The following is a 25,756-nucleotide window of genomic DNA, read 5'->3' as shown; positions in this document are numbered from 1 at the left end:
ATATGATGCATTGCAGAAAGACAGAGCTAATAAAGGCCAATGGGGCATTAACTTGAAAACCCATTAGAAATTACTTACTAAAATCACCAGTGATTTACAAACCAAAATTCAAAATATTAGCTCCCAGAGACACATTCGGTGGGGGAAAGACAGATAGAAGAGAGGCATAGACCTAAAGAGAAAGAAATTTATGCTCTCTCACCCCTAATCCTACGCGCCAACTGGATGTCCTTGGGCATAATAGTGACTCTCTTAGCATGAATGGCACAGAGATTGGTGTCCTCAAAAAGCCCTACCAAGTATGCTTCTGCAGCTTCTTGAAGAGCCGCGACGGCACTGCTTTGGAACCTAAGGTCAGTTTTAAAATCTTGAGCGATTTCCCTCACCAGTCTCTGGAATGGAAGCTTGCGGATCAAAAGCTCCGTGCTCTTCTGGTATTTCCTGATCTCTCTCAATGCCACCGTCCCTGGCCTGAAACGATGAGGTTTTTTTACTCCTCCAGTCGCCGGAGCTGATTTCCTGGCAGCCTTGGTTGCCAGCTGCTTACGTGGAGCCTTCCCACCTGTTGATTTCCTTGCAGTTTGCTTCGTTCGAGCCATTAGAGAAACAAATGAATTAAAGAGTGCTTCTTCTGGAGAAAATGAACTGATGTAAAGCCAGAAACCTTATAATGAGGAGTGAACGAGCCAAGCCTTTCGACGGGTATTTATGCTGGGAAGCTTTTAGACAAGTTAGTGCTTCGCTTTCAGAAGTTGTGGTTTGGAAATTCTGGGTCGTGGATTTTTGTGTTATCAACGGTCGAAAATCTTTAACACACAGTTCCAAGGATTGTGATCCGAGTGCCATGTGAAATAGCCAATAGCATTTGTTTAAATGCTAGTGGGCTGTTGAATTCCAGCCCTGGATTGATCATGGATCGACGGTTCGGGACGCGTGAACCAGAGTAACAAGTGAACAACAGTGTACCAATAACCACGTACTTTTATTTCAAAAAAAATTTTAAAAAAAATAACCGTACTTCTCACAGAACGACGTCGTTAACATGGATTATTTGCTTTCTAGCAAGTGGCAAATACTGTTCAATTATGTTTTTAAAACTTCAAAAATAACTTAATTTGAAAAATATTTTCCATTCGTGAAAAATATTTTTTAATAATATAATTTATTATTTAATTTTAATTAAAAATATATATATTAATAGTTTATATATAAATTTTAATAATATTTTTAAATTATAAAAAATAACTTAATTTTTTATTTAATCGTAAAAATATTCTGTTAAATTATTTTTTTGAATAGTTTAAACACTATAAACATGAAAAAATATATATATATATATATATATATATATATATATATTCTCTAAAACAAACGGATAATCTTAATTTTATTAAAGTGACTTAACATGTAAAAGTAAAGAAATGGCACTTCATTCATATACTATCAGTTTGCACTCTACGGTACGAATAATTCTAGGATCTTATTCCTAAATTTCTACATTAAGCTGTATATCTGCGATTAGAGCTCACATGATCCTGAAATTTCCGTATGTACAATGATCTATTGACAAGAAAACCTAATGAATTAAATAGTCACACCCAGTTGTTTGCAATTGAAAAATCATGGAATCTGAAGGAGACTTCTCCAGCTGTGTCACGCTCAAGCCTAACCTCTGGCACATCTCTAATATCTACACTCTCGTCCACAACTTCAGGTGGCAGAGGAAGTATTTGATTCTCACTAGGATGGCGTGCCAATTGAATTTCAGATGGCAATGACATGATGGGAGGGGAGACGGACCTAAGCCTAGCACTGCCTGTACATGGAGTAGCCAATGCTCGATCCCATAAGAAAACATGAATCAGGATAGGCGTGTTGGCATGCCGATGGAGTGAAAGTTTCTGGCTGAGGGAAACAGTGTCAAAGCAACGTATTGCTCCTGTTGAAGAAACCATCCAAGGAAGTACCTTCTGGTTTGACACTCTGGAAACAACCAGCAATCTTGATGTACTCATAGCTTCCTTGTATAGATCGTTGAGCCCTGACCTTGTCGAGGGTACATTTTCATTTCCATCAATAACTGACGAAATGTAGATAAATCCCTGTAAAACCAACGCAACAATTAATACCCACCTTCCTAGAAGCTATAGTATAAATTTCAGTAAAATATGTAAGTAAAGCTGTTGAAATTTAAACAGGATACCTCTTCTGTGCGACTAATGGCAAACCCAAGCTTTGAGTCCCCTTCTTTTATCTTCATCTCTATAGCAAACTCTCCGCAAAGAGGTGCATACCAGAGACGGACTGCCCTGACGACACCGATGTCAACTCCATGGTAATCCTCAAAACCGTACAAGCTTACATGTGCTAGATTAGACAAATCGGATAATGACCCAGCATTCACAGTAGAAGAGGCGGTCTCTCCAGATATCTGTACCCAAATGGAAAAGAAATCCATTTCAATAATCACAAAACACAATTGGGTAGTTCACAGAGCTGTTGAAAGGAAAATTGTATTTAACTAGGAAGTTTTGAGGTTCAGAAATGTCAATTTTTTATTCATTGGTGAGCTACACCATAGAGTAGCTGTCCAATGTCTTATAACTCTCAAGTACACACTCCACATTTTAAGTACCCAAATTAATTAATTGAGGCTAGAGTGTCGTTTACCTTCGTAAGTAGGGATTCGGTCTGAATATTCATGAAAACAATAGGGACCCCGGAGGCCTGAGATGCATACAACCATGTATTTGCCCTAGCAAGAGTGTCCTCCAAGTCATTGTATCTGGAAGCAACTCGATCTGAAGCTTTAGGAAGGAAGAGAATAGAAAGAAAGCAGCTTGAGTTGGGAACAGGTAGCACCTCCTGCATCTTCTTCATCCATGTATATGCAACATATCCGTCTTGAAGTGTTGCCCTGGATAACGCAGTAGCGATCCTGGAGCTTCTTGAACCTGCAAAACTTAATTTAGTTAACACAAAGTCACAAAGCAAGACTTATGAACCCACATTATACTAAAAGCAACCTGATGCGGCATTTGGAATTCATGCCATATATAGCTCTATGTCAGTAAATTAATGGGCATTGGAACAAAAAGTTTAATATGCTTATTAAGGTTTTTTTTTATATATATAACCATAATATTATTAAATAAGATAGGCGTGAAGCCGAAGAAAAAAAAAACTGGACTAGACCTGACCAAGCAGGGAATGTAAACAACAAGCAGGCCAAAAAACACAAATGGAGTCAAAAGTAACAAGGATGCCACAAAGGGGAACCAAAGCAAGCTACTAGACTCAGCAGATTAACAAAAGGACAACAAACGCAACTAAGCCAGAGGGCCATGAGAGGCCAAAGAACCAGCCAAAACAAGACATGTTGGAGAAAAAAATAATACGAACCCTCCTCAGCAAATTATCATGAAATATAAAAAGAACCATAGACCTGGAAACAAACACTAAGCATATTAAGCTTAATCATGCAAATTGATAAAATTGAAATAATTAAATATATGTACACATCAGTTAAAAAAAAAAAAAAAAAAAAAACTGACAATATTGGCTCATCTAGATTAGCTAATCCAAAAGCGTGTCGTGAAAATCACTGCAAGGATATGCTACATAAGAGAGTGAAATGGCGTTTCTTTTTTCCTAAGGATACAGTTACTAAGCAATATAGGCTTTGTTTGGTTCAAATCCTTTAATTTTTAGGAAGTTACTTCCTTACTTATATTTGAACAAGTTATTTCTCTTCTTTTCAAGAAAATAGATTTCTTTAAGTTTTTAAAAAATTAGAAATATATGTCAACTAAACAAACTGAATGTATCAACCTTTATGAGAACTTGAAATTTCTTAATTAACTTAACCCAACCAAATTAGTATCTAGTATCAACAATTAAAACTTCTTACTCTCTTTTTTTCTGACAACCCAAACACATGCCTTTTTTAAAAATTAAAAAAAAAATTACTTACCTCACAAATCATTAAAATAACAGTGAATTTTACAACAAAATATGGTTGGTCCAAAACACAATATATTTCTATATTTTTTATTGATCAAGTGTAAAAAATTCATACCCGCTGCTGCCACTAAAAGTTTTCCCCAGCAATGTATATCAACTCATCAAACATTTCAAGGTGATTTCCTAAGGAGAAATGTGTTATAAAATATTGTTTTTTAATTTAAATTGTCATTCAAACTGAAAATCTTGTCAACTCTAATATTATCAATTAATTTTTGTTGTACTAATTTAAACTGCTGCAAGTCAAGCCTCAACCTCATTGGAAAGCATGAATGATATAATTAAAAAGAAAAACCTCGTACGTGTTATAATAGCACGCGTGCAAATCAACAAAATGAGAATCTATTGAGAATCAACACAAATATCCCAAATTCAATCAAAACTGTAAGGGAAAGAAAAAAATAATCTCGTCTGAGTCTCACCTTGCATCTCGAAGCAGTCCGCCTCGGACCGATCTGAGAATCCGACTGCATAATTTGGATCCGCAATAGACCTCAAAATGTACTGCTTTTTAGAGCCCGATTCAGGCACTATACACGCTTGCAACTCAGCGAACTCGTCCTGGCCTCGCCTAACTCGAACGAGAATGGAAGTCTCTTTGTTCTTAAACGAATTATGAAGAATCTTTTGGATCCCAGTCTTTCCGCTCTTGAACGGAGCCTTAAACGATTGAGACGACCTGTGTCCAGAAGAAGAACCGTATCCGATCCTGATTTCTTCAACTATATCACCGGTCTGGAGCATGTCAGACGTCCACTCATCGGCTTTAGAACTACCTTTGAGGCACTCGATGGAGAGGACCATGAGAGGTTTGGGGTCTCTGGGAGGGGTTTCTGGTGGCGAAGTTCGGTCCATGGTCATTTTGGTGCGGTTATCGATGATTAATCTCTTGATAGGACGCTCATGTTCTTGTGATTGTGGCTAATCCCGCAACCAAAAAGGAAGAGGAGGAAGAAAAGTAGAATTGAGCAGAAAAGTAAAATGAAGATTCGAGAATCAGAAGTGATGAATGAGAAATGATTTGGGAGAAAGGATTTGAGGTGTGATGTGTGAAGGGAGACAAGTCAAATTCAAGGGAGTTAGAGCATATAAAGACATTTCTTAATTCCAAATTGGCATGCAAATGGAAATGAGAGATTTTGTAATGTCAAGGGTGATGATGAGGCAGCCAAATACAATTCAGAATTCAGACCATGGATAGAAGTTTCTGAGGAAAGGAGTTGACTAATGACTAAATATTATTAAAACTGGAGGTTTTCAATCCCACACGCTGCTTGCCAGATAATCATTAAACGACAAGCCCAACTATTGGGAATTACAGGACTAGGTTGATTTGTTAATTCAATTCACGCGCATCTGTTCCGCGTGGTTTTGGATATGACGTGGGAACGCGAAAATTGCATGACTAGAGGGTGACCCGGAGGAATTAGACGGTGAGGGAAATTCTTAAATTTAAAATTAAAAAAAAAAAAATTCTTAGAAATAAATGTTCAAATTTGATAAATAATTTTTAGTGAATAAATATATACATATATATATATGCATAGACAAACGGTTAGTTGAAATTTAAAACGTTTAGGTAAAATTTTATATTTAATATTAAAATTTTTTCTTGATACTAAAGATTCTCAAAGGCAGATAGTATTGATAGGCCATATAAATTTCAACCACCAGACATTTTTAAAGGTTTAGAAAGATCAATTAAAATATCTGACTTTGCATTTAATATTAGAAGTTGATATTAAATATGAAAAGAATTATTATTTAGTGTATACAATGCGGTACAATTAAATAACTAGTTTGTTGTTTTTTTAAATATATTAAATCATTAATGTGATTTGAAAAAATCAACTAAAGGGTTTTTCTCAATAAGTTTTACTATTTTTACTGTTAATATATATAGTAAAAATTGAAAAAATAATCATAAAATATAAAATTAATAATAATAATAATAATGTTAAAATTTAATGAATTAAACTTTTTAATTGATTTTTTAAAAATTACATTGATTATTGAATGTATTTTTAGAAATACATAAACTAATTAATTTGGTTCACTATCTCACCTATACTAAATAACAATTGTTAATTATTGGACTAATTAATTTCATATACTAAATATTTTAAACCCACAAATTTATATGATAATTATTGGATTCTGAACTAAATTAAAAGGGACCAATCTAATATAGTGCATTAAATAAATAAAATTAAAATTAGTTAAGACCTAATTCTATAGGCTGAATAAAATTTAAATGAGTTGTAAAACAACTAACTATATCACTGTATAAAAATAAAATTCACCATAATAAAGATGATATTTATAAAATATTGAAAGAAATTAAATAATTGTTTGATGAATATCGAAATGTGAACTCATGAACATATTATTTATGTAAACACAAATGATTGATACAGGTGTAAAATGGTGAAAATATGCTCGAAAAGTAAAAAGAAAAATATAAAATATAAAACAGTTAAAATATGTTTAAAAATTTAAAAAAAAAGAGCAAAAAAAAAAAAATAAATTAAACTTACTACAACACACTTAACCTCATACTCATGTTTTGAATCACAAAACAACATTACATATACACGTATTATAATGAATACAATTAGAAATTTAAGTTTTTTTTTGCAAATAATAATTTTAAATTTGTTTTTAAATATGACTGTAAACTCTTATGAATTATCTTTAATGCTAAAACTTGTATAAATTATTGATAGAGCTTTCATCATAGCTGGCATGAAAATTTTGATAATTTATTATATTTTCATCCAGTAATTAATGAGAAAGTGCACACATCTGTAGAAATTATTCAGAAATTAATGAAAATAGCTACCCACATTTGTAGAGATTTTATAAACGTCATTTCTACATCTATGGGATATATTTATATTTAATTTTAATTCACTTGTTGCTTATTTGGAATTATGTGGGTGAAAGTGCTGTTTAATATTACATAATTATTCAGTGACGTCACATATATTAAAGCAATAACTTCTTTTTGCGAGTCCATCATCCCCTATTCGCGACAGCAACGGCCGACGAGGGATCCGAGTATTTCGACTAGTCAAGGCCGGTTTACGTCGCTGGCTCCATTTTGTGTCTGTTTTTTTTTTAATTTTTGAAATATTTTAATTTTAAAAATTAAAAAATTACTATTGAATCACTAACAAAACTCTCTAATTAGTTTTCTTAAATTTATAAAATGTTAAAATATAATTAAAGTTATAAAATATTAATTAATTATTTATTTTATTAATTTTAATCATTAAATATTTATTATTAAATTTCTATGATTAAAAAAGATTATTAATTAATTTCTCTATTCAAAAAATTAATCTTTTAAAACATCATAAATATTTTGATATATTTTCTTGAAAACTATATACTAATATTCATAATTAATGAGGATTACTATTTATTTCAATGTCATAATTTTATGTTATTTACCCTAGTTTCCTAAAAAAAAAAAAGAGTAAATAGTATTGTTCAATTCCGCTATATAATTTTTCCATTTTAACGGGGTGATTAGCTGTACAAAATTAGGCCTAAAAGATAAAGAAAATTCAAAGTATACTTTGACACAAAACTCTAGTTTTCAGAAAACGCGGCAGAGGACTAGCATTTATTCACCAAGACAATACAATAGCAACCTTTTCTCCAGTATAATTACAACTTGTGACTTGGACCACACTAGCTTGAAAATAATTGACTTGGCCGAAATTCCTAATTATCAATATGAATCTCCTCCCCAAAAGGGCACTTATTCCAGGAATGTGATGTTGGCTAGTTGGATATAATTTAAACATGATATCATATCATACTTTTTTCTAATAATTTGAAAATTAAAGCAAGTTGTGACTAGTTACCCAGTTAAACCCAGGTTTGAAAAGGCTTATTCATTCAAATTTAGTTCTTGTATCTACAAATGTGAACTCAGACTTTCTTTCAAAGAAACAAAATAGAGAAGCAATACCCGGTATTCTTCCTACTCGGTTGGATATGGGTAGGTGATTGTGGTGATCTTTCTGCATCAAAGACCAGCTTGTGTTAGATAATATCTGGAATATGTTGAATAAACTCAAATTTTTCACATGCTAATCAACAAGTAAATAGCCCATCACCACCATCAAAGTAAAGAAAACAAAGCTCCACTAGACAACCATTACGAAGGATGACATTATCTTAAGAAATAGACAATCTTGAGTTCTGCAATTCTATGAATTTAACGGCAATGTGGCTCTTCAACATAGATGAAGTGGCCTGTGCATAAGTTTGGACAATAGGCTTTCGTACTGAACTTGTGAGATCTACACCACATATCCTCTGCTCTACATACATATGTACCACATAAACCTACAACCAAAAAAAAAAAAAAAAAGAGCAGACACAATAACGTGAGCATGTGCAGAAACCACATCAACCAACTATCCATACTTATCTCATTTGCCAGGATAAATCTTGGATGCAGATTTACTGCATCGCTGCAATAAGGATTCAATGGTCAATCCTCATGGGTAGTCAGGTTTCTAATTTGAGAGCAAGTCAAATTTTCAGGCAATTAATTTTTTACACTTTCATTCATTGGCTCCACGATTGCCATCATCCAATTTTGACCTGAAGCCATTTTGAAACTTTCCTAGATACGATATCATGATAGTGCAATTTAAAATTCTTAATAAATGTCCCGACTCTTCCATCAAAAAATAGATATATGAATAAATGTCTCAACTCTAAGGGCCTCACTGAAGTACCTTCCTAACAGGGTGATGAAATAAAAAATTCTAACTTGTTCTGACTGCCAGAGGTTTAAATACTTACTAGACCCATCTCTTCTTTGGAGCTGCATCAGTAGATGTAGTTTGGGATCGCCTTCTAATCTTCTTAAATTCCCCACTAGTGGATAATTGCTTTGGCCGCAGGCTGGATTTTTTATTTACTGATATTTCCCCAAGAGGACTTACTGATCTAGACTTTGTTTGCCGTTCGTTTAATATTGCCAAAGAACTCGAGGTCTTTGATGGTGTTGATGCTTGAGAAATGTAACTACTTTGAACAGGAGTCTCCTGAATGTGCACAATATCAGCTTTTAGTTCAGATGAGAGGAATCTGAAGCTATTTCTATATTTTTAAATGGAGATTACCAGATTTTTCACAGCTGAAGCTTGTGCTCTATTCCCAGGGGAAGAGTCTGAATCAGAAGAGGAAGGGCTAGTACTACTGTCCATATCATAAACTAGGTTATCTAGCATAAGTGGTAATTCCCAACTGTCTGAGATACGCAGAGAGGAAGATGTTCTCCGAAGCCTTGTAAGCTGCACTAACTGCAACATTAATCATACGATGATCAGTAAATGTGATTGACCGACTGGAACCATCAGAATTACTACTGACCACATGCCAATTATACTGTAGATCAGATGGATATGAATAGTAAATCTGTGAATTATTACAAATGCCCAATATGCCAGTACATCAATCAATACTGATTATTTAAGTAAAATTACAATGTGCAAAGTTTTTCCACATTTCCCAACTTGTTTCCAACATAGAATTAACGTTCTGACTGTTGCAATAAAGCTTACGCTAATGAAGCATATGCATAGCATTAACTCTTCCAAGAAGAATTTTTACTGTTTCTAACTTGTTCTCCAAATTCAAAAGAAACGATGCATTTCACACCAATTTCTCACCTTTTCTTCCAACACCATCACGTCCTTCTTAAGTTTTGAAACAGTTGTGTTCTTCCTACGTATAATATCTTCCAACTCTGCAATTCTCTATTATCACGAGGGAAATGTATTCAAATAAATTAAATAGAAAATTTGATGAGTACAAAGCATAGCTGAAGAAATACCTTTGAGCCTGCCATATCAGTTGACCGAATAGTTGAAATCAGCTCCTTTATGGTGGCATCTTTGTCTTCACACTCTCTCTTAAGGTTCAAGATATCTTGGTCTAATGCAGACGAGTTCATCTGAAATATATATATCTTATGACTCTTAACAGAAATTCAAACATAAAACGATAGAAATAGAGCTAAATTCTTGGGTGAACTTAGTTCAACATAAACCATAGACATAGAGATGAACGACAGGAACCACTTGTGGGTTTGTTTTTACCAGCTCATAAGGATTCCAATATTGTCAATCCCCAATGGATTATATTGCAATCAAGTCATAGAACCATATTCCGGTATACTAAGCTGTAAATGATATAGAATTAACAAAGAAGCTACAGAACGCACAGCAAGAAGAAAATTGTGCAAAGTACTAAACAACCCAATCTGGCAGTAATCAGGTATCTCCCAACTTAAACAGTAGCTTGCAATTCTATAGCAACACAAGGGACTAAAATTACATAGTTTCCTAGCGACATGCATATATATGATATTGTTAAACAATCAATATCTATTTGCAAATGCGGGGTCTCTCCTACGTCATGTTGTACCATTTGACTGGAGAACATATCTGGCTGGTTGCTTACTGCTTAGACACATCGCTGGGAGAGCCTGACTCAAAAGAGATCCTAGAAACTTATTCTGTCTGTTTGGGACTCAACAGTTATATTCTCTGCTCCACGTTTTTGCTTTTGTATTTATAAGTCAGATAGTAGTCGAGTCTTTCATCACAACCTTCGAACTAGTTTGTTTTAACACTTGTTCTTAAAATCATTGATCAAGCTTCATAGCTGACAGCTAAATTTCACAGAGTTAAGGCAACAAGCAAAACAAATATGCTCCAGAACTAGCTGTCAACTATCCCATCCTTTCATGCAACAGAATGAATCTTAATTGTAGACAGTAGATGAACAACCGACTTGTAGAATATTATAGAATTTCTTGTTGACTTCAATGTGACAGAACACATCTTCTATTAACCAGAAATAAGAACTCTAAAACTACAGTCTCCTTTTGACTTGTGAAAGAATGTTTGAACCTGAGTAATTGAAGGGTTTGATATCACACAACATAAGTTACATCGGTCCTAACATAGTGAAACCATAGAGTATCGATGATTCACTCTTTGCCTTGATACAAAAGTTTAATTTTGCTTCTCTATGATACAAAAAGGATTAACAGTGAACCGAAAGTCGCTTGAGGAGTAAAAGAGAAAGCACATCTAGAAAATCCAGAATTAAGCAACTTCTCATTTGGAGTTCAAAAGATTGACTGGAAATGATTTATGAGGTGAACTCTTCCATGAAAAGCTCAGTTTTGGTCATGTCTTATTCATTACCTATATGATTTATATGAATCATGATGAAACTATACAAGCTAACAATAAAATCCATATGTTTGTAAAAACCTGGGTATCTGCTGTCGATGTAACACTTGAAGCCCAATCAGACAAATCTGACATGCGCCGCTCCTCTTGTTCCCCCTCATTTAGTAAAGGCATCTTATACTGCAACACTTCATCCACTCTGGAAATATTTACAGCAGAGTTGCCCTGGTACAAGACAATAAAACGGAACCATATTTTAGTATTTTGGAGCAGATTGCAGGTAACTCTAATAGTTGTTAAATTGAGATTCTTAATGAGAATAATGTTTTATAATAAAATAGTATATTCCTAATATCCTATTATATTACATAGTTTTATGTTATAAATTATAAACTCTTGAGTTGAAGACAACTATTATCATATGATGCAGTTTCAGCAGCTCTGTTTAAATTATTGACAAAATAATTAAAGTAAAAAAATAGTAGCTAAATTAAAATCTTAGAATATATGAATATAACATGACATAATTTGATAATTATAATTAGATAAGTATATTCACCAGAAAAAGGAAAAAATGAAAAAGAAAAAGACGAAGAAAAAAGAAAGAAGGAGAATTAGGAAAATAATAGTCAGCGGCAAAAGAAAAGTCTGCATATGCACTTTTCACAGTAATAAAATAAATAAATTGAAATCTTAAATTTTGACACAATATTGCCTGGCCCGGCCCTCTAGGAAAAGAATCAATTGAATCAATATGTTCATATTGACTCACCCAATTCGTTATGGAATCATAACATTCAGTTTCAGTCATGAGTCAAGTATATATATCTGAATTCACCCAACAAATTTGAACAGTTGAAACGGGGAATCATATTGAGAATTTCTAACATCAGTTTTAAGTAACTAAGTTAATCATTACTGAATCTTAAATAAGAAGCAAAAAATTTACATAGTATGAACCTCACCATGAAATCCGCAAAAAGACCTTGGTGATGATCGCAATGCCAACAACCGCAGTCAACAAATTTTATCGTATTACCGCCAAAAGCATCACTAGATGGTGATTCTACGTTCTTGCTTAATGATGCAGTGGCTTTAATGCCACTCACCTGCTCACATAGATCATCTAGCTTCTGCTGCATTCTTAAGAGCACCTGATCCTAAAAACGGCAATGCTAAATGGAGTTAATATCGTGTCGTGGAAGCTTCTTATGACAACGAATTCTATATTCAGAAAAAATGTTTTTGGCATAACACTGTATTGTAATTGCATAAAGTTCTGTAGAACATGGACTATAAGTCATTTTCTTGTGTTTCATTACAATCCAACGTATCAAATATGCAGTAAATTATGGATAACATAATGCTTGTAACGTTTGTGTTTAAATCAGAACGGAACAGAAGCCCCACAAACAGAGCAGCATTTATTAAGATAAACCCAAGCAATTATGTTAAACATGTTTACTAAAATTAATATGCAATCACTTTGAAATTTGAATAAGTTAAAGGGCAAAAAATGCATTTGAAAGCATAACCTTCAAATCCCGGATGAACAAATCCGATCATAAAATTAGCATTAGAGAACGTCTAATTAGGAAGGCAAGAAGTTTAATTGTAATACATTTTGTTGATAAAAATGGGATAAGTAACAGTATGTCCAGTTGATTTTTCTTGTCTGTTGTGCGAAACCGTACATGAAATATGTGATTCAGTATATTATGATAATTAAAGCATTGATAAAGCAAATCTCAATAGTGATTGCATATATAGACAGAAAAGCAGAATAATTACTGCTAATTTGTGGAAACTACTACCACTTTGAGAGGGAAAACGTTCATCAGGGGATCAAATGAGCTATTAGCCCGAAATAAATGAATCAAAAGCCAACTACCAAGTATCAACCAAAACTGAAAATATAAAATTAATGGGAATAAATTGCAAACCCGTTGATGAAATGAATGTACAATCACTAACCCTAAGCTCCACAGATTTTTTGAGCTGGAAAATGAGACTATTCTTTTTAGACTCCGCAACAGCGACGCCGATCACGGCTACAGTGAGGAACCTTTGAATGGGGCTGAAAAGCTCCCAGGCAATTATTTGGTCCCGGGTCAAGCCACCACCAATGGCTTTAGCTGAGCTGGCTTCCTCCGCATTAAGAATCCGTCCCTGGAGAGAGACCCAAGAGAGCCGTCCAGCCGAGGTGACGGGGCGGCTAGGAGTGAAGGTGCTGGATAGCCGGCGAGAGGCTGGAGAGGGGACGGGAGAGAAAGAGGAGAGGGAGACTAAAGAAGGAGGTGGAGCCAAGTGAAGCGAGCCAGAGCTTGAGCCGATTGAGTGGTCGGCTTCATCCATGGCGAGAAGGGAGGAGGAGGAGGAGGAGGAGGAGCGTGATTGCAGAGATGTATTGAATTTTTTTCTTTTTCTTTTTGGGAAGGTGCATTGAAATTGTTTCCAAGTTTTGAATGATTTTGTGTAAATTCAAACCTTTGGTTTTAGAGGGAAACCAGAAAACGTGGAAGGGGAACGTTACTCGTAGTAGGAATTGACACGTGCCTTTTTTTTCTTTTTTGGAGAAAGAAAAAGATTTCTTTCCCATCTTTGAATTCGAAATTGAGAATTATTTATTGAATCCACCATTTGTTTTTATCATGCAATAAGGCCACAGATAAAGGTAAAATAGCCCATAATTAGAAGCCAGCCCAGTATACAATGCACAGATTGAATTAGAAAATGCCAATTCAACAAAACCAAACTGTTCAAACCAAAACTCCAAGCCAGGAACAACGGGCAAGCGACAGAAGAGTGACACACGTCGTCAACATGCACGCAGGCGAACCGATCGCCATAGCGTCCATCGACAATACTAAAAAAACCCAACAAAGAACTCGTCGGAGACCCTACCATTCACAATTGAATTGCTTTTGCTTGTATACCATTTTTTTTAATATTCTTTTAAATTCATATAATTTAATTAAATAATTAATTAATTTTAATATATTTTAATTTCCTTATACTGGCAGAACAAAGAATATATCCTTTCGTCAACAATGTTAAAGTGGTATGTAATATTTTGAATATATAACTAATATTTAAAGATTAAATAAGTAAATTTTATTTTATTTATTTTATAATTTTTATCTTATTTTTTATAATTTTAAAATTATTATTTATTTTTTAAATTATAATAATATATAAATTAACTATTATAATTCTATTTTATTTTATTTATTTTTAAGAATTTTTTTAAAATAAATATTAAGATTTAATGTATTTAATATAAATATAATTAAAAATTAACAAAATAAATTATATTTTTTAATATATGTAAAAAAAATAAAATAAAATAAATTATGGAACGAGAAGAAATTTTTAAATCATAACCGTTATAAATAACAAAATAACTATTAAAAACAATTAATATTATAGAGCATGATGACCGAGGAACTAAACTTCTAATAATCTTATCATTATTATAATTAGTAAATTATAAGTAATATTTTTACAAATGCTTTTTTTTATAAATTATACTTCATTAATTATAAATAATTAAAAAAATCATAAAAATATATTATATCATGTCATCAGATCATCTCATGGAATTTAATTTAAAATTAAAATTTTAAAGAAAAAAATCTTCCATACAAAAATATTAATATATATCTATGAAAAGCTAAAATTCTAAAATTAGGTCACAAAAGTTTGTCATTATTGCCATTTAAATTTGTTTTTGTAAGAACAAGTATTATAGTGATAGATGATTCCTACTAATGGTAAAACTTTTTATCCATAACAAATTCAATATTTTTAAAATAATTAAAATTTGGTTGAATAGGTTATTTTTTTAAATTTTTCCTTAAAATTAGGATTTCATGGCCCATTAATTCTGATTATTTTGAATGAGCCCAACATCAACCTCTGTTTTTTGAGCTTAAGCCAGGATTTGCTTGATTGTGTTGAAGCATTGATTTGTTTGATTGAGTTTCTACTGCTTGCGTTGAAGAAGTAATTTACTATTTTGTTTCTTGAAAAAAACAATTATCCTCAAGATGAATTTAGATAATATAGAATAAAGTATGATTAAATTTTATGTTTAAAAATAATTTTTAGATGAAATATTACAGAATTATTAATAAAAAAATATTTTATTTTAGATCATTGATTGAAATCTATAAATTAAATGAATTTAGGTATTATTCAATCACTAGTCATTTTTGCCCACACGATATGCAAGTTATTTAGTATTTAATTTTAACTATTTAAGGAATTTATTATATAATTTTTACTTATTTTACTTTTTCACTAAAATAAAAAGTTGATAATATTTAATTAAAAAATAAATTTTATTTATGAATTTTTCAATTATACTCATTTTTAATATATAACGAAAAATATTAAATTTTATTAAAATGATTAAATTTTATTATATAAAACATTAATAATAGTTGATATAATTTACATTCAACTAATTGTTTGCTTTAAAATTTAAAATAAGTATATTAACAAATCATTTTATGTTTGGTAAATTGATTGCTATTAAACACATCATTTAATTGGTTTGATTTTAAATTGAAATAAAAAATTAATAAATTAAATTAATAAAAATTTATAATCAAAATTAAACTAAAAATAAATTAAATCAAACTAAAATAATTTTGTTCATTTCGAAAACGAAAAAAATCAAAACTAAAGTAACTATTCATTTTACTTTCAGTTTTTCCATTTCCACGGTGGAATAAATAGCAATCCCAATTCTATTATAAATTTCACAATAATAATTTAATTTAAAATAAAAAATAAATACAAATATTTTTAAATATAAATATTATTAAATAAAGAATAAAAAGTAAATAATTAAATACTTAAATGTAAATATCAAAAAACTCTAAAGCAAAAATTATTTACATAAATATAAACATCGATGACCAATGCTAATTGCAGAATTATATAAATCTAAACACAAACAAGGAAATTAACAGTCCACCTCCAACATAGAGAGAAGCAGCGAGCGGTGACCGGCTTCTTCACAATGACGATGAGCCATGCTTCTTTGCAGCCACAACGATGATAATGTCGGTGCAAGCTTTTTCTCTGAGTAGCAACGACGATAAGACAACGAGTAGGATAGTAGGGATGACCATGAGAAAAAGAAGGAGAGAGCCGGTTTGACAGAGGAAGGAAAGAGAGCGTAGGAAGAAGAGAAGGGAGGTAGTACAATTGAGAATGGGTAGAGTTTTGCAATGGTCTTTATAGCGGCTTGATTCAATTTTTTTCATTAATTTTGATTAATTAATTGATTCAAATTTTTAATTTTAATTATATAATTTTTTTTAAACCGTCATAATTAACATTTTAGATTTTAAACATAACAAATATCTTTAAAATAGTCTTTTTTTTCTAATTTTATAAATGTTTTATAGTGGAATCATTTAGACATAAATTAATATAAGCTTTAAAATATAAACAAGGTTTAGAGAATTCATTGTAAAACCAAGATTTCTAAAATTATTACTAAATGTAGTAAAAATAATCCTAGGTGTTATTTTTATGTTTTAATGATTAGGATGCATTTCCAAGACTCATAGAAAATAACTAGGATGGTAACAAATTCTGTATTTTTATATAAGATTCGACTCAATTTTAATATGATAGATTTGATAGTTATAAACAGTTTTGAGAGGAGTTTAAATTTATAAAATAATATCCATTGTGGATTTGAATCAGATTCATATTGTATTCACTGCTCGAACTAGTTTATATAAATAATTAATATAATATAAAAAATTATATTTTATAATAATATTTATAAATTTTTTTATATATTTTTATTTAAAATTAAAATTTAAATATTTTTTAAAAATATTATATTTTTAAAAATAAAAATTATTAATAAAAAATATTTTTTATATAAATTATTAATTAAAATATATAAAATTAAACTAATTAAAATTTTATTTGGATAATAATAATTGAATTTGAAACGAATTCGGATAATTTAAATTAATTTTTAATTAAGTTTGAAACGAATTCGTATATTGCTATCATAAATCGAGTTCATCTTGAGATAGTTTAATTTAATTTTTTATCAAATTTTAACGGATTCGAATATTTCTACTATAAATCAAATTGGAATAAAAATAGTTTAATTTTCACTGTATCTTATACTTTGCATTCCTAAACATAACTATACATGGGCTACAAAAATATTAAAAGACCCGTCCAAACACAAACAAAATTTAATTAAATCAAAATTTAGAATTAGAAACTAAAATCAAATTAATCAAACCATCTATTAAAAAAATAAAATAAAAAATTAAAAGTCAAATAAATCAAGACTCATAATCAAACAGAAAAGGTAAGTAATTTACACTACCGTTCCACTACAGCTTACATCAACCTGCACCATCAAATATCAAAGCAGTTTAAATTGACGTCGATCATCACAAAAAATAAGTAATCGACACTCCCGTTGCACTACAGCTTACATCAGCCTGCACTGTCAAATATCAAAGCAGTTTAAATTGATGTCGATAGTCACAAAATTATAGCAACGATAGGGTGAAAAAGAGCAAAAAAGACCAAATAAATAAATAGAAAAAATGCTAATAGCGAAAATATTATATCAATAAAGTAATTTAAAGAAAGAGACGCCGCAGAATTCAATTAGAAAAGACCGATGAAATCATTAACCGCGGAATACACTAATGCAATTTCGAATTATCAATATTATTTAAAGCTATTATTTATATCAAAAATCAAAGTTAAAACCCCTAACAACAAGTCTTTTAAATTAAAATCTGTTAAATTAAAATTTCTCATCAACAACAGCTTCACTATCGGTAAAAACAAAACATTAACAACACAAAATCAAACAACCAAAAATCAAAAACAAATGTGAGAAAACAAAGTCAAATACCGCAAAATTTCATAGACCAAAATGAAGAAACTCTAGCAACCCTCCTGTTTCCCTTTTTCCCTCTCTCCTCTCTACCCTTCTATTTCCCTTTCTAATTATCGGATAATGTTTTAGAATTAACATTTGAGAACATTTAAGTTGAATATAGTCCACTAACTTTTATATAAAATTAAAAAAAAAGGTTAAGTATTGGCTATATATTACAGGTAAGATTTGGGATGATTTAAGTAATATAAAATAATTATGATTGAATTGAAAAAAATATAATCGGCTTAGATTAAATTATTCGGATCTTTTGCAGAAAAATCTAACGGCCCTCATCCTGCTGAGGGGTGAAGATAAGTATGAGAATACGGAAAGGCATTTAAGAATGCTGAGGTCAGGAATGACATGGCACTCATTTTCTTATTAGATATTGGGCCCAATTTGGATAGTGACTCATCCATTGGTTCCAGCTGTCACCACCACTCACCACCTATCAACTCAAACTTTACCAATCACCATCAATTATTCATTAATTTACATATATATTAAATTATTTTTTTTATAAAATATTATTCTCTACCGAACATTTTTATATATTTTTTTAGTAGAGGTATCACATATATCCCACCTTCAAATTATCCATTCTGGGCACTTCATATGAGTTAGGGTTATCGGAGATGTTCTTCCTAGCAAGGGAATCCTTCGATTTTAGAATTTAAAGTTTGAACTCACTATTTTTTTTAATCGTGAAATAGCGATTTTTTATCGACTTTAAATGCTAAAACACCATAATAAAAAAAATATTAGAAATTATGATATTGATTTTATGGGTTAAAATTACAAGGGTGTAATCTAAGAAAAGGCAACAAGAAGGGAAAATTTATCAAGTCCAATATTGTTTTTAATAAAATTATGCTAACAGTACGCAACTATAAAAACCCACTTTCTCACAACGGAATGAGAAGGGGCCATAACAGAAGACAGCTGAAGCAAAGTGGAAGACCAAATGGGGAAAGAAAACAGTGAGTTTTGTGACATTGACACAACCAACTACAATACAAGACAAAACAAGGATAAAGAAGCAGAGTTCGTTTAATCAGATTAGTTTAGATCAACCATTATCAATGTCAAAAGCCCCCCACGTGGCTATTTCCAAAAGGGGAAAAGGACAACACAACCATCAAACCTGCCTTTTCCTTTCTCTTCGAGATAGAAACATGTAAAGTTAGGAACTTAAAAGGAAAGCAATGTGCAATGCAAATCTCAATTATCTATTTTCTCAAAACGCATAAACTTAGCTAAGTTTGGTTAATTTCCATAACTGGATAGAAACACATGTTACAACATACTATGAAATTTGAAAGGTTCAAGTTGGATCTTACGGTTAGCTTTTAGTAGCCTTTGTTTTTTCTTTTGGTTTTTCCCTTCACACATATTGAATAGGTCTTTACTAACTAACGGCTATACATCTCTCTGTTTTTTCCAGTGCGAAACATAACCCAGCTTCTATCTTCTAACATCTACTCGGTGCAAATTCTTATTAAATATATAATCTATACATATAAACACAACCCAGCTTCTCTTCTATGGCTGCTGCTGCTGCTGCTGCTTATTTGTACACGTACAATTGTCCCGAATTTCTGATAGTGTCTGAAAGAACCCAAAAGGAAAATGAACAAAAGTAAAAAAGAAGCAAGAATGCGTGCAACTGAAAGTGTCTCATGAAGTATAGTGAAGACTCTTGCTAATCTGTAGCGCCTTTGATGGGTTTTTGTTTCAAAGATTTCTTGGTAGTTAACATACCTTGACTTGTCTTTGAAGGTCTTTAATGTAGTCGACAGCCAAATCCAGCATGTCTGCTGTGTTTGTTTGCTGAAAATTGAGAAAGATCTCAGTACACATCATCTATTAGATATGTTTGCATATAGAAGGAACAAATTCAGTTTCAGTTGACCATCCTACCTTATCCATGTTAGGTACAAGGTCTTGTAGTTTCCTCATTCGTTCACTAATTCGAGTTCTTCTCACCTATGCATAATCCGCATAGATATGACATTAAAGCAACTGTAATAAATCTCAAAGAAATTATCATTTGATTCTAATGGCCAAGAGTCTTTAGTCTTTACCCGCTCAGCAATGCTCCTTGGATGAGTGGCACATCCACGCTTAGCCCGAATCTTGCATGGCACAGAATCTTGCAATTGCAGAAACTTTTCAATGGCAGACAATTCAGCTGAGGTTTTTGGCAAGCTCAAGTGATGAGCCAACATAGGAGGGTGATTTCCCGCATCTCCGCTCTGTTCAGTAACAAGAGTTACAAGAAGATCTTCTTCTCTATAGAATCCACAAAATAGGACACGGATGAAGGAGGTCCTACCTGAGTCTCGGATGCATTTAGGCCAGAAAGAGTCCTATCATCTTCCGTTAGTGTTTTTACACCAGCACCAGCAGACATGGCACTTGTATCATCCCAAGAAGCGGTTGGGAAACTTGTGACATAATTTTTGCTGCGAGCTTCACCAAAACCACTATTCTCAGTGCTACTTTTTCCCATGTTTTTGTTCCCAATTTCAGCAACTGGACTCATTCGCCCTGGAGCAGGAGGTGGCCTACTAGCTGTAGAATAAGATGTTTCTCTATTACCTGCTCCATGCTCTCCCATTCCTCTCAATACAGCATAGCCTACCAATTGACAAAACTTGAGATTCTGAACAGGAAATAACTGGAAAGTTCATTGCCATCTTATTGGCATTTACAACCATAAAATCAAACAACTTGGCCTATTATATACCATAATAGTTTTTTAACCTCAACTTGATTGTTCTCATGATTGGTTATCAAGAAAGATACAAGGAATTTAAACATAATTTAATACTTCAAGCATCAATTTGCAACACAAGTTGTTGAGGAAAAAAATAAAGCATTCCTTAATTGGGTAATTCAAATAAATTATTTGAAAAGTATAATAGGAAACTCAAAAAGAAACGATGAAACTTATCGATACAGAAAAGAAAAACAATATACCATTTTCTACGTCCACATTTATGTTGGAGAAAAGCCCTGCAGGTGAGCTACTGTGCCGAACAAGGTTCGAATTACTGCCTCCAGTAGTACTCTTCATCTGTGGTAAGCGCTCCATTCCCATTGAAGTCGCCATCCTATAATCCATACCACAACCTGAATTCTTATCTGGTAATGGTGGTTTTGATGAGTTCTGATAAAAACCCTGTGAAGCGACTGAATAATTGGTCTGCTGCTGCTGTTGTTGATGCAACCTTGTTGTATCATTACTGTTCACTGAAGCCAGAATCTGAGCTTGCTGATTAACTTGTGGCATCGCTTCTCTCACTGGAGAATCTTGCTTAATTAAACCAAAGTTTTGGTTTGACACGTTCTCTGTGTTGCCACCAGAACTGGCCAGAAATCTTGCGAAGATTCTTTCCGTTTCAGGGCTTGTTGGCCTATTAAGGAACTCTTCGCAGAATTCTCTGTCCAGGAAACCACACAAATACGAGCTTGGAGCAGATTGGTACCTGGTCAAGCCAGGGTTCATTTGTTTCTGGTGATGATCATGAAAGAAATGATGGTGGTGTGGAAGATCGGATTCCATTTTTTACTCTGTTTCTTGATTAAATCTTCAAAAAAACACACCGTGTGTTGCTACTCCGATCAGATCAACTAAAACTTTCCGCAAATCAATAACCTATCTGCAGAAAAGCACCCAGGCTGAACAGACCAAATCCTTGTGATTAACTTGAAGCGAAACAGAGCAAAACAGAGACCAATAACCCAATATAACTGGAATTTATAAGACAAAATAAGAATGACTTTGAAATCTGGCAGTAAGGTACTTGGCTATTCTCGACTTTGAAACCACTCAAACTGAAGAAGATAATATTAGAAAGAGAGAGGAGCAGCGGCAAAAGCAGAATATATCAGAGTAGGACACAGAGCAACCGCAGAACCTCCTCTCAAAGATGCTGCAAAGAGTGAACAAGCATACAAAAATTAAGAAAAAATGAAAAAGGTGAAGACTTTAAAAACCATTCTCCTTTAGTGTTCCAAGTTACAAGAGTAGGAGGCAGAGGCCAGAAATTAGAGCAGCTCAGCTGGGATTGGGATCATCCATCCACCAATTTGGTTGACCTTAATGCCCTTAGCAAGGGCAGGTTTATTACAAGAATGGCATAGTTTGGGAGAGAACTCGTCTCACATGCGCATGTGAGGTAACACGTGTATGGACTGCTGTTTATTGAGCACGGAATTGTTCTTGTTTTTTGGATTTCGACCTTCTCTGCAGTAATTATATTGTCCGTTCCTGATTCGATATAAGATATTCTGAAATTTTACAAAATTTATAATTTAGATTTTATAAAAAAACATTTTATTATTATTATTTATAGTAATTTAATTTTTATATTTTTAATATTTATATTAATTTATCTAAATAATTTTGAGTTGAAATTTTTAATTAATAATTAATTAACGACAAATTTAATAAAAATAATATTTTTTAAATAATAAAAAATTAAATTGTTACTATTAAAAAAATAAAGATCAAATTATAAATTTTTTAATTTATGATTAAAAATTTATTTATTTATGAAAATAACTACTATTTAAAAATAATTTATTTTTATTATTTAATTTAAATTTTGAAAATATATAAAAGCCACAATAAAATTATTAAAGTGTATAAAATTTATATAAGCAGAGACGAAAATTTTATGTTGCCTCATCATGAGAAAATGACAAAAATACTAGAAAATGTCATAATGGAGATTTGAAATCAATTGTCATATTATTAATAAGGATAATTTTTTTTTTCTTACTCCCCTTTAGTTATGTATTAAATCATTAAAAGGCGTAATTGAAATAAAAGTAAAGTCTACATTTTTTTTATGATTTATTACTGATCAATATTTTATTTATTTTAATTATAATTGGTTTTTTAATCTAATTATAATTGAAGTTTAAATTTTGTTATTTTTTTATTTTATGGTTAGGGGGAAAAAGCAAAAGGCATTTGTAGGCAGAGTTGTCCCTTTATGATCCAGAAGTTACATTCCGTGAAACGTGACAAAGACGGGGCCCACGAAGTTCAACAATTAAAAGTCAGTGCTCATTGATATGGACGATGTCGTTTTCTGTCCTCTTCTACTATCATTGGCTGCTTTCCATCATTTTTGGAGCCAAGATCAATTATCAAAAGATTTATTTTCTTTATTTTTTTCTTATAAACTCAAATCATTTTTACTAAATTAATATACAAGTGATATCATATATATTAAATCGAATCTAATAAAAAATTATCCTAAATTTCAACAAGTCACCGTGTGAACCTTATTGTAGATAAACATCACCATCCGGTTTGGATCAAATCTTAAAAAATAATTCATTCTTAATTTTTTTTTTTTTTTGTCTTTTTGGGTAATTTGGGCCTATTTGGTCACATTGAATGGTGGGGAAGATAGACAACTAGGGGGCTTAATGGTGGGGAAGATAGACAACTAGGGGGCAAAAGCTAAATGGCAATAAAGGATGAATAGATTCTTCTTCTTCTCTAAAGATATGAAAGCCAACAAATTCAGAATATCTTCCTGTTTAGGTATCAAATGATTCAAAATCTTAAGTGAATTCCTACTATTTGCTAGCCCCCACTTCCTTCCTTCACTGCAAATCTTTAATGTTCTTTTCACTTCATCACACAACTCTTTTTGCCTTTAATGTGCAACCTACTTGTCAAATAAATCTTCATCTGAGTCTAAAATAATTTAATTAATTATAATGAAAATAATAATCTCATGTTAAATATTCAACAATAAACAACTTACCAATATGTTCCAAAAATGCAGCTTACTTGTCATTAAGTTACATATAAAAATATTGACAGATAAAATTTTCATGCATAATACCAAAATAAATAAATAAATTTCTATTATCAACATAAATTTAATTCAATCCAATAAAACCTTAAATTTAATTTAAATTAAAATTTTAGATATTATCTCTAAAAATGATTTAAATATTGATGGGTCGAACCGTTGCTTTCCCTGATCATTATTTGTGGCTTTTCTTTTGGGCCAGATGAAGTTGAATTTGGTAGATGAAAAGGTTGCAAGAAGCCCATCTGAATCTAGTGGCCCTCCAAGTCTATGAAATGGGCTTGTTGTTTCAGACCATTTTTCTAGAAAGAGAAAAAGAGGAAGAAAAAGATATGCGACGCTGGATTCTTGCGTGGGTTGTCTTGTGGATCCCTTCTTTGTCCTCAAATCCCACATCTGCTGATTGCACAAGTTCCTGCTATTTGTGCAATAATTTTGGGGATAATTAGTTGTGTTGTCAGAAGAACATTTGAACCAAATCATAGCATTGGCATTAGGACATGTATGTTCCTGAAAGTGGTGACCTAAAAAATATATTTTTTGCTTCAAATTTCTTACATGTGTAGCTGTGGATGAATCGGCAGCACCAGTGGCTTTTCCCATTCAAAGCCATGTCTCAAGCAAAATGCATGTGCATGCATCATAGTCAAAAGTGTATATGGCTGGCTCAGGCTCCATTAGGATGCTAATGTTAGAACCTTGCTTCTCAAATGTCAGATCACAATTATTAATAATGCAAAATTTATCTTCGCTGGACCCTTGCACATGCGCCACCTGCTTGCCTGTTTCCAATCATATAAACTACAAATATCGATCTACACTTAATTTCACATTATATATATATAAATCACCACTTCCAATGCTTTATTTCTTCATGTACCAAATTTTATAAGAGTTTATTGAAATTATAAATTATTATATTTGATTTAAACATAATCTAATTATTTGTTTACACTTTAAGAGAAACGAATATTTGCAATAAATAAAACATATTATCATTAAGATTTTCATTTATAATTAAATTTAAGCTTTACCGGTTATGAGGAAGAGATTAAATATTCAGTATCAGTGACGAGATCACTCGCTTGTCTTGACTTGCCTTCCAAAAGCTTACAAGCCAAATTAAGATAGATCACTTGGCTAGCTTGGAGGCTTTTTTTTTTCCATTAAATTTAACAACTACAATTTAAAATTTAGGTCTGCTCAGAGAAACAATGTGAAAAAATTATACAGAACATAATTATTGGGGTATGATGAGATTACATACTTGGTCAAGATCTAAGGCTTGGAAGTTTGGTTTGAGATCTCCTTAACATGGACCAGTGACTGATTGTCCTCTATTGTTGACATCAAAATCCAAAAGCCCCACTTACATGCATGAACTTCATCACTGGACCCAGTTTTCAGCACTGTAAAGATAAGATGAATTGTGAACGATGCAGACCGCTATTCTTTTTAACACTAATGGCTAAGATCAGCGTTGCATTAATTATAATTGACTTCTCCTAAATGCTTTGGGGGGAACAAAGATTCAGTTTCTAGTATAATGACACCACTTCGCCTACCTGCATGCAGGGTTTAAGAATTAATATTGCTACTTTTTTCCTACAAATTGAAGTTAGTGCATGAGTTCAATTTTAAATATATAACAAAACTGCAAATTTGAGCATGTGTTCCTGTCCATGAACACTAAAAATGAAGCTTTTAAAAGTAAC

The 25,756-nt window shown here is 31.9% G+C and overlaps 4 protein-coding genes across 7 annotated transcripts; all 4 read right to left on the bottom strand.

Moving 5' to 3' along the window:
• Positions 1–30: 30 nt before the first annotated feature.
• Positions 31–691, bottom strand: LOC110616808 (histone H3.2). Its single transcript, XM_021759302.2, has one exon. It carries the CDS (start codon positions 597–599, stop codon positions 189–191), a length of 411 nt encoding a protein of 136 aa, XP_021614994.1. The 5' UTR covers positions 600–691; the 3' UTR covers positions 31–188.
• A 723-nt stretch (positions 692–1,414) lies between these two features.
• On the bottom strand, positions 1,415–5,253 carry LOC110618111. Its single transcript, XM_021761163.2, has 4 exons — positions 4,446–5,253; positions 2,671–2,954; positions 2,204–2,431; positions 1,415–2,102 (listed from the first exon to the last, which is right to left on the bottom strand). Exons 1-4 carry the CDS (start codon positions 4,882–4,884, stop codon positions 1,593–1,595), a joined length of 1,461 nt encoding a protein of 486 aa, XP_021616855.1. The 5' UTR covers positions 4,885–5,253; the 3' UTR covers positions 1,415–1,592.
• Positions 5,254–7,887: 2,634 nt separating this feature from the next.
• On the bottom strand, positions 7,888–13,781 carry LOC110617065. Of its 4 annotated transcripts, none has more exons than XR_002488307.2 (9): positions 13,230–13,778; positions 12,221–12,415; positions 11,337–11,480; positions 9,887–10,006; positions 9,723–9,809; positions 9,174–9,353; positions 8,851–9,095; positions 8,154–8,385; positions 7,888–8,057 (listed from the first exon to the last, which is right to left on the bottom strand). XR_002488307.2 is itself a non-coding variant. In XM_021759663.2 (8 exons), coding segments are annotated over exons 1-8 (1,353 nt in total). In that variant the 5' UTR covers positions 13,611–13,781; the 3' UTR covers positions 7,888–8,056. The 4 variants fall into 4 exon arrangements, 2 of the variants coding, with proteins under 2 accessions (XP_021615355.1, XP_021615354.1); XR_006350945.1 differs by having other exon boundaries at positions 8,157–8,385; XM_021759663.2 differs by lacking the exon at positions 8,154–8,385 and having other exon boundaries at positions 13,230–13,781.
• A 5,669-nt stretch (positions 13,782–19,450) lies between these two features.
• LOC110617368 (transcription factor bHLH122) lies at positions 19,451–22,314 on the bottom strand. The gene is made up of 6 exons (XM_021760105.2): positions 21,181–22,314; positions 20,534–20,838; positions 20,283–20,453; positions 20,119–20,184; positions 19,960–20,028; positions 19,451–19,806 (listed from the first exon to the last, which is right to left on the bottom strand). Exons 1-6 carry the CDS (start codon positions 21,764–21,766, stop codon positions 19,741–19,743), a joined length of 1,263 nt encoding a protein of 420 aa, XP_021615797.1. The 5' UTR covers positions 21,767–22,314; the 3' UTR covers positions 19,451–19,740.
• Between the last annotated feature and the right edge of the window lie 3,442 nt (positions 22,315–25,756).

This window comes from Manihot esculenta, chromosome 6 (assembly GCF_001659605.2).
Source record: "Manihot esculenta cultivar AM560-2 chromosome 6, M.esculenta_v8, whole genome shotgun sequence".
Lineage (NCBI taxonomy): Eukaryota > Viridiplantae > Streptophyta > Magnoliopsida > Malpighiales > Euphorbiaceae > Manihot > Manihot esculenta.
The sequence above is the reverse complement of the archived record's forward strand: the minus strand, read 5'-3'. Positions and strand labels throughout refer to the sequence as shown.

What these genes read in the sequence shown, in the direction of transcription:
- LOC110616808 (XM_021759302.2), bottom strand. Translation starts at nt 599, where the DNA reads ATGGCTCGAACGAAGCAAACTGCAAGGAAATCAACAGGTGGGAAGGCT.
- LOC110618111 (XM_021761163.2), bottom strand. Translation starts at nt 4,884, where the DNA reads ATGACCATGGACCGAACTTCGCCACCAGAAACCCCTCCCAGAGACCCC. An exon ending in GGACTGCTTCGAGATGCAAG is followed by an intron (nt 2,955 to 4,445) that starts GTGAGACTCAGA and finishes TAAGTTTTGCAG; the next exon opens with GTTCAAGAAGCTCCAGGATC. An exon ending in CCGAATCCCTACTTACGAAG is followed by an intron (nt 2,432 to 2,670) that starts GTAAACGACACT and finishes ATTTGGGTACAG; the next exon opens with ATATCTGGAGAGACCGCCTC.
- LOC110617065 (XM_021759663.2), bottom strand. Translation starts at nt 13,610, where the DNA reads ATGGATGAAGCCGACCACTCAATCGGCTCAAGCTCTGGCTCGCTTCAC. An exon ending in CTGATATGGCAGGCTCAAAG is followed by an intron (nt 9,810 to 9,886) that starts GTATTTCTTCAG and finishes TCGTGATAATAG; the next exon opens with AGAATTGCAGAGTTGGAAGA. An exon ending in TGATGGTGTTGGAAGAAAAG is followed by an intron (nt 9,354 to 9,722) that starts GTGAGAAATTGG and finishes TTAATGTTGCAG; the next exon opens with TTAGTGCAGCTTACAAGGCT.
- LOC110617368 (XM_021760105.2), bottom strand. Translation starts at nt 21,766, where the DNA reads ATGGAATCCGATCTTCCACACCACCATCATTTCTTTCATGATCATCAC. An exon ending in AAATGTGGACGTAGAAAATG is followed by an intron (nt 20,839 to 21,180) that starts GTATATTGTTTT and finishes GTCAATTGGTAG; the next exon opens with GCTATGCTGTATTGAGAGGA. An exon ending in TTGTACCTAACATGGATAAG is followed by an intron (nt 20,029 to 20,118) that starts GTAGGATGGTCA and finishes CTCAATTTTCAG; the next exon opens with CAAACAAACACAGCAGACAT.